This window comes from Oncorhynchus kisutch, linkage group LG4 (assembly GCF_002021735.2).
Source record: "Oncorhynchus kisutch isolate 150728-3 linkage group LG4, Okis_V2, whole genome shotgun sequence".
Classification (NCBI taxonomy): Eukaryota; Metazoa; Chordata; class Actinopteri; order Salmoniformes; family Salmonidae; genus Oncorhynchus; species Oncorhynchus kisutch.
Window position 1 is genome coordinate 7,305,144 of NC_034177.2, and position 7,790 is coordinate 7,312,933.

Consider the following 7,790-nt stretch of genomic DNA (forward strand, 5'->3'; position numbering starts at 1 on the left):
AAATAAAGTTACTTTTTGTAAAGCCCATCTCCAAAATGTGTTTATTTTATGACATTGTGATTTATGGATCATACTCAAAATGGGAGTTTGTAAGAATTGGTTGCATTTCAAAAAACTAAAAGTATTTGGTTTTAAATATTCTTAAGTATATCAAAAGTAAATGTAATTGCTAAAATATACTTAAGTATCAAAATTCCTTATATTCCAACACTAGCCGGCGACCACCTGGCTACTCAACCCTCCACCTTAGTGGCTGCTGCCCTATATACATAGACATGGAATCACTGGTCACTTTAATAATGGAACACTAGTCACTTAAATAATGGAACACTGGTCACTTTAATAATGGAACACTAGTCATTTAAATAATGGAACACTAGTCACTGGTCACTTTAATAATGGAACACTGGTCACTTTAATAATGGAACACTAGTCACTTTAATAATGGAACACTAGTCACTTTAATAATGGAACACTAGTCACTTTAATAACGGAACAGAACACTAGTCACTTTAATAATGGAACACTAGTCACTTTAATAATGGATCACTGGTCACTTTAATAATGGAACACTGGTCATTTTAATAATGGAACACTGGTCACTTTATTAATGGAACACTGGTCACTTTATTAATGGAACACTAGTCACTTTATTAACGGAACACTGGTCACTTTAATAATGGAACACTAGTCACTTTAATAATGGAACACTGGTCACTTTAATAAGGGAACACTGGTCACTTTAATAATGGAACACTGGTCACTTTAATAATGGAACACTGGTCACTTTATTAATGGAACACTAGTCACTTTAATAATGGAACACTGGTCACTTTAATAACGGAACACTTGTCACTTAAATAATGGAACACTAGTCACTTTAATAATGGAACACTAGTCACTTTATTAATGGAACACTAGTCACTTTAATAATGGAACACTGGTCACTTTAATAATGGAACACTGGTCACTTTAATAATGGAACACTAGTCACTTTAATAATGGAACACTAGTCACTTTAATAATGGAACACTAGTCACTTTAATAACGGAACAGAACACTAGTCACTTTAATAATGGAACACTAGTCACTTTAATAATGGATCACTGGTCACTTTAATAATGGAACACTGGTCATTTTAATAATGGAACACTGGTCACTTTATTAATGGAACACTGGTCACTTTATTAATGGAACACTAGTCACTTTATTAACGGAACACTGGTCACTTTAATAATGGAACACTAGTCACTTTAATAATGGAACACTGGTCACTTTAATAAGGGAACACTGGTCACTTTAATAATGGAACACTAGTCACTTTAATAATGGAACACTGGTCACTTTAATAATGGAACACTGGTCACTTTAATAATGGAACACTAGTCACTTTAATAATGGAACACTAGTCACTTTAATAATGGAACACTGGTCACTTTAATAATGGAACACTGGTCACTTTATTAATGTTTACATGCTGCTTTACTCATCTCATGTGTATATACTGTATTATATTCTACTGTGTTTTAGTCAACACCACTCTGACATTGCTTGTCCTAATATAAAATATATTTCTTAATTCCATTCTTTTACTCTTAGATATGTGTATTGTTGTGAATTGTTAGATACTACTGCACTATTGGAGCTAGGAATACAAGTATTTCGCTACACCTGCATTAACATATGCTAAATATATGTATGTGACCAGTTTATTTTCTGTTATTTATAGTAAGAAAATCAGATGGCACCATTTTCTTGTTTTTTATATATTTAGCCAGGTGGCACACTCAAACACTCAGACATAATTTACAAACAAACCATCTGTGTTTAGTGAGTCAGAGGCAGTAGGGATGACCAAGGCTGTTCTCTTGATAGGTTTGTGAATTGGACCATCCAGGTTGTATCACATCCGGCCGTGATTGGGAGTCCCATAGGGCGGCGCAAAATTGGCCCAGCTTCGTCCAGGTTTGGCCGGGGGGTAGGCCGTCATTGTAAATAATAATTTGTTCTTAACTGACTTGCCTAAATAAAGGTTCAATTCAAATACATTATTTAAACAAATATATGTAATCCTGTCCTGCTGAGCATTCAACATGTTTTTGGAGTTAAAAAGTACATTATTTTCTTTAGAAATGTAGTGACGTAAAAGCAAAAGTTGTCAAAAATATAAATAGTAAAGTATTTTTTACTTGACTTGTACTTTACACTTCTTTTAGTGTCTAAAAGCCACTAAAGCCAATCACCTGTATACAAATGTTAAACTTTAACGTGGAGGGGATTTAGTTCAAAGTTTGAGGTTGTAGAATCGCCAAGCTGGTGTTTTCTTTTGATCTCTGTTTTACCTCCTCTCCCTGTCTACACACCATCTCTGTTTTACCTCCTCTCCCTGTCTACACACCATCTCTGTTTTACCTCCGCTCCCTGTCTACACACCATCTCTGTTTTACCTCCTCTCCCTGTCTACACACCATCTCTGTTTACCCCCTCTCCCTGTCTACACACCATCTCTGTTTTACCTCCTCTCCCTGTCTACACACCATCTCTGTTTTACCTCCTCTCCCTGTCTACACACCATCTCTGTTTTACCTCCTCTCCCTGTCTACACACCATCTCTGTTTTACCTCCTCTCCCTGTCTACACACCATCTCTGTTTTACCTCCTCTCCCTGTCTACACACCATCTCTGTTTACCCCCTCTCCCTGTCTACACACCATCTCTGTTTTACCGCCTCTCCCTGTCTACACACCATCTCTGTTTTACCTCCGCTCCCTGTCTACACACCATCTCTGTTTTACCTCCTCTCCCTGTCTAAACACCATCTCTGTTTTACCTCCTCTCCCTGTCTAAACACCATCTCTGTTTTACCTCCTCTCCCTGTCTACACACCATCTCTGTTTTACCTCCTCTCCCTGTCTACACACCATCTATGTTTTACCTCCTCTCCCTGTCTACACACCATCTCTGTTTTACCTCCTCTCCCTGTCTACACACCATCTCTGTTTTACCCCCTCTCCCTGTCTACACACCATCTCTGTTTTACCTCCTCTTCCTGTCTACACACCATCTCTGTTTACCTCCTCTCCCTGTCTACACACCATCTCTGTTTTACCTCCTCTCCCTGTCTACACACCATCTCTGTTTTACCTCCTCTCCCTGTCTACACACCATCTCTGTTTTACCTCCTCTTCCTGTCTACACACCATCTCTGTTTTATCTCCTCTTCCTGTCTACACACCATCTCTGTTTTACCTCCGCTCCCTGTCTACACACCATCTCTGTTTTACCTCCTCTCCCTGTCTACACACCATCTCTGTTGACCCCCTCTCCCTGTCTACACACCCTCTCTGTTTACCCCCCTCTCCCTGTCTACACACCATCTCTGTTTTACCTCCTCTCCCTGTCTACACACCATCTCTGTTTACCTCCTCTCCCTGTCTACACACCATCTCTGTTTTACCTCCTCTCCCTGTCTACACACCATCTCTGTTTTACCTCCTCTCCCTGTCTACACACCATCTCTGTTTTACCTCCTCTCCCTGTCTACACACCATCTCTGTTTTACCTCCGCTCCCTGTCTACACACCATCTCTGTTTTACCTCCTCTCCCTGTCTACACACCATCTCTGTTTACCCCCTCTCCCTGTCTACACACCATCTCTGTTTTTACCTCCTCTCCCTGTCTACACACCATCTCTGTTTTACCTCCGCTCCCTGTCTACACACCATCTCTGTTTTACCTCCTCTCCCTGTCTAAACACCATCTCTGTTTTACCTCCTCTCCCTGTCTAAACACCATCTCTGTTTTACCTCCTCTCCCTGTCTACACACCATCTCTGTTTTACCTCCTCTCCCTGTCTACACACCATCTATGTTTTACCTCCTCTCCCTGTCTACACACCATCTCTGTTTTACCTCCTCTCCCTGTCTACACACCATCTCTGTTTTACCCCCTCTCCCTGTCTACACACCATCTCTGTTTTACCTCCTCTTCCTGTCTACACACCATCTCTGTTTTACCTCCTCTCCCTGTCTACACACCATCTCTGTTTACCTCCTCTCCCTGTCTACACACCATCTCTGTTTTACCTCCTCTCCCTGTCTACACACCATCTCTGTTTTACCTCCTCTTCCTGTCTACACACCATCTCTGTTTTATCTCCTCTTCCTGTCTACACACCATCTCTGTTTTACCTCCGCTCCCTGTCTACACACCATCTCTGTTTTACCTCCTCTCCCTGTCTACACACCATCTCTGTTGACCCCCTCTCCCTGTCTACACACCATCTCTGTTTAGCCCCTCTCCCTGTCTACACACCATCTCTGTTTTACCTCCTCTCCCTGTCTACACACCATCTCTGTTTTACCTCCGCTCCCTGTCTACACACCATCTCTGTTTTACCTCCTCTCCCTGTCTAAACACCATCTCTGTTTTACCTCCTCTCCCTGTCTAAACACCATCTCTGTTTTACCTCCTCTCCCTGTCTACACACCATCTCTGTTTTACCTCCTCTCCCTGTCTACACACCATCTATGTTTTACCTCCTCTCCCTGTCTACACACCATCTCTGTTTTACCTCCTCTCCCTGTCTACACACCATCTCTGTTTTACCCCCTCTCCCTGTCTACACACCATCTCTGTTTTACCTCCGCTCCCTGTCTACACACCATCTCTGTTTGTCTCCTCTCCCTGTCTAAACACCATCTCTGTTTTACCTCCTCTCCCTGTCTACACACCATCTCTGTTTTACCTCCTCTCCCTGTCTACACACCATCTATGTTTTACCTCCTCTCCCTGTCTACACACCATCTCTGTTTTACCTCCTCTCCCTGTCTACACACCATCTCTGTTTTACCTCCTCTCCCTGTCTACACAACTTCAATGGCCTGCACAGTAACTCTCTCTCTCTCCCCATCTGTCTGTCTCTCTCCCCATCTGTCTGTCTCTCTCCCCTCTCTCCTCCTCTTTCTCTCCCCCTCTCTGTCTGTCTCTCCCTCTCTCTCCCCCATCTATCTATCTCTTTCCCTCTGTCTCTCTCTATCTCACTCTCTCTCCACCAACCCGTCTGTATCTCTTGACCTCTCTCTCTCCACCTGTCTCTTTCTCTCTCACTACCTTTCTCCCTCCCTCCCTCTCTCTCTCGCTCTCTCTCCCCATCTATCTGTTTCTCTCTACACCTTTCTCTCTCCCAACCCTCTCTACTCACTCCTTCCGCTCTCCCACTCTCTCCCACTCACTCTCTTCTCTCTCCCTCCACCTTTCTCTCTCCCTCCCTCTCTCTCTCTCCCTTGCTCTCTCCCTGTCTCTCTCTCCCTCTCTCTCTCAATTCATTTTCAATTTAAGGGGCTTTATTGGCATAGGAAATACATGTTTACATTGCCAAAGCAAGTAATAAATAATAAACAAAAGTGAAATAAACAATAACAAAATGGACAGTAAACATTACACTTACAAGTTCCAAAAGGATAAAGACATTTCAAATGTCATATTATGTGCTAATAGTTCAAGTACAAATGGGAAGATAAATAAACATAAATATGGTTTGTATTTTACAATGGTGTTTGTTCTTCACTAGTTGCCCTTTTCTTGTGGCAACAGGTCACAAATATTGCTGCTGTGATGGCACATTGGTATTTCACCCAATAGATATGGGAGTTTATCGAAATTGGGTTTGTTTTCAAAGTCTTTGTGGGTCTGTGTAATCTGAATATCTAATATGGTCATACATTTGGCAGGAGGTTAGGAAGCGTAGCTCTCCCTCTATTTCTCTCTCTCTCTCTCTCTCAATTTCAATTCAATTTAAGGGCTTTAGTTGCATGGGAAACATATGTTAAATTTGCCAAAAAAAGTGAAGTCCCTCCCCCCATCTCTCTCTTTCTCTCCCTGCCCCTCTCGTCTGTCTCTCTCTCCCCCCTCTCTGCCCCACCCCTCTCTCTGTCTCTCCTCTCTCTCTCCTCTCTCTCCCTGTCTCTCCCTGCCCCTCTCCCCTCTCTCTCTCTCCCCCCTACCCCTCTCTCTGTCTCTCCTCTCTCCTCTCTCTCCCTGTCTCTCCCTGCCCCTCTCCTCTCTCTCTCTCTCTTCCCCCTCTTTCTCTGCCCCACCCCTCTCTCTGTCTCTCCTCTCCCTCCCTGTCTCTCCCTGCCCCTCTCCCCTCTCTCTCTCTCCCCCCTCTCTCTGCCCCACCCCTATCTCTGTCTCTCCTCTCTCTCCCTGTCTCTCCCTGCCCCTCTCCCCTCTCTCTCTCTCCCCCCTCTCTCTGCCCCATCCCTCTCTCTGTCTCTCCTCTCTCTCTCCTCTCTCTCCCTGTCTCTCCCTGCCCCTCTCCTCTCTCTCTCTCTCCCCTCTTTCTGTGCCCCACCCCTCTCTCTGTCTCTCCTCTCTCGCTCCTCTCTCTCTTTCTCTCTCCTCTCTCTCTCTCTCTCTCTCTCCCTGTCTCTCTCTCTCTCTCCTCTCTTTCTCCCTGTTTCTCACTGCCCCTCTCCTCTCTCTGTCTCTCCTCTCTCCTCTCTCTCTCTGTCTCTCCTCTCTCTCTCTCTCTCTCTCTCTCTCTCTCCTCTCTCTCTCTGTCTCTCCTCTCTCTCTCTCCTCTCTCTCCCTGTCTCTCCCTGCCCCTCTCCTCTCTCTCTCTCTCTCTCCCCCCTCTCTCTGTCTCTCCTCTCTCTCCCTTTCTCTCCCTCGTTCTCTCTGCTACAGGTTAATCATTCCATCACAGAGCTAACCCTTATCTGTCTCTCTGTCTCTCCCTGTCTCTCCCTCGTTCTCTCTGCTACAGGTTAATCATTCCATCACAGAGCTAACCCTTATCAGTCTCTGTTTAAATTTGTAACTGGATCTTATCAACCACATGACCACCACAGGACCAATCCCAGCCCTGCATTTTTGAATACTGTTGATAATTGCTTGTGTGTGTGTGTGTGTGTGTGTGTGTGTGTGTGTGTGTGTGTGTGTGTGTGTGTGTGTGTGTGTGTGTGTGTGTGTGTGTGTGTGTGTGTGTGTGTGTGTGTGTGTGTGTGTGTGTGTGTGTGTGTGTGGTGTTGGGGGGGGGGTGAAAGTGGGGAGGGATGGAGAGATAAAGAGAGAGAGAGGGCAGAAAGAGGGAGGGAAGGGGATGGGATAGTTCACCAGGCAGAGTTCACTCGACTTCAGAGCAAGTGGACAGTAACTTTTTCCTTTTCTCTTTAACTCCTGAAGTCTCTGCCCTCTTCATTGCTCTGATTGCCCCAATTACTACTAACAGAATGGAATAGGTTAAGAGATCGAGATTAAGGGTCGGTGTCGTAGAGGATCGATCAAACCAGAGCCTTGTTTTCTCTGTGGAGCTGTGGATTGGCATGTCTTCCTTCAGCCGTGACAGTGAAAGTGATCAGTGTGGCTCTACAGAGGACTTGACTGGTGCAGGTGAGTAGTGGCTGATGTGTTGTAACATAGCTTAATGCTACGTGTCTGGTGCAGCGTGCCAGCCAGGATTCGAGAGGCCCCTCTATAGCCTACACTCTCAGAGGTAAAGGTGCCAGGAAGAACCTTTTGGGGTTCTAACAATTACCACACAGGTAGAACATTTTCAGTTCAAAATGGTTCTTCCAGGAACCCCTGTGTAAAGGATCTTCGAGGAAGCCCTGTGTAAAGGATCTTCGAGGAAGCCCTGTGTAAAGGATCTTCGAGGAAGCCCTGTGTAAAGGGTCAAACCAGAAAGTGTATGCGATGAGAAGGGGTTTACTTTTTAATCTTTTCACTAAGATATTGTAGAGGTGACCACAACCAATCAGAAGATTTGAGGTGTGGCTTTCAGATT

General features: G+C 44.4%; 1 protein-coding gene across 2 annotated transcripts in view; it reads left to right on the top strand.

Annotated features, from left to right (window-relative positions):
* The first annotated feature begins 7,110 nt into the window (after positions 1 to 7,110).
* The window catches only part of LOC109875740 (nuclear receptor subfamily 5 group A member 2), a 162,185-nt gene continuing 161,505 nt past the window's right edge, over positions 7,111 to 7,790 (top strand). Inside the window, exon 1 of one of the 2 annotated variants that reach the window (XM_031822349.1) lies at positions 7,111 to 7,396. In XM_031822349.1, coding sequence (XP_031678209.1) covers positions 7,330 to 7,396 — 67 coding nt within the window. In that variant the 5' untranslated portion in view covers positions 7,111 to 7,329. The remainder of the gene's footprint in view (positions 7,397 to 7,790) is intronic. The other variant, XM_031822350.1, reaches the window with a different exon arrangement.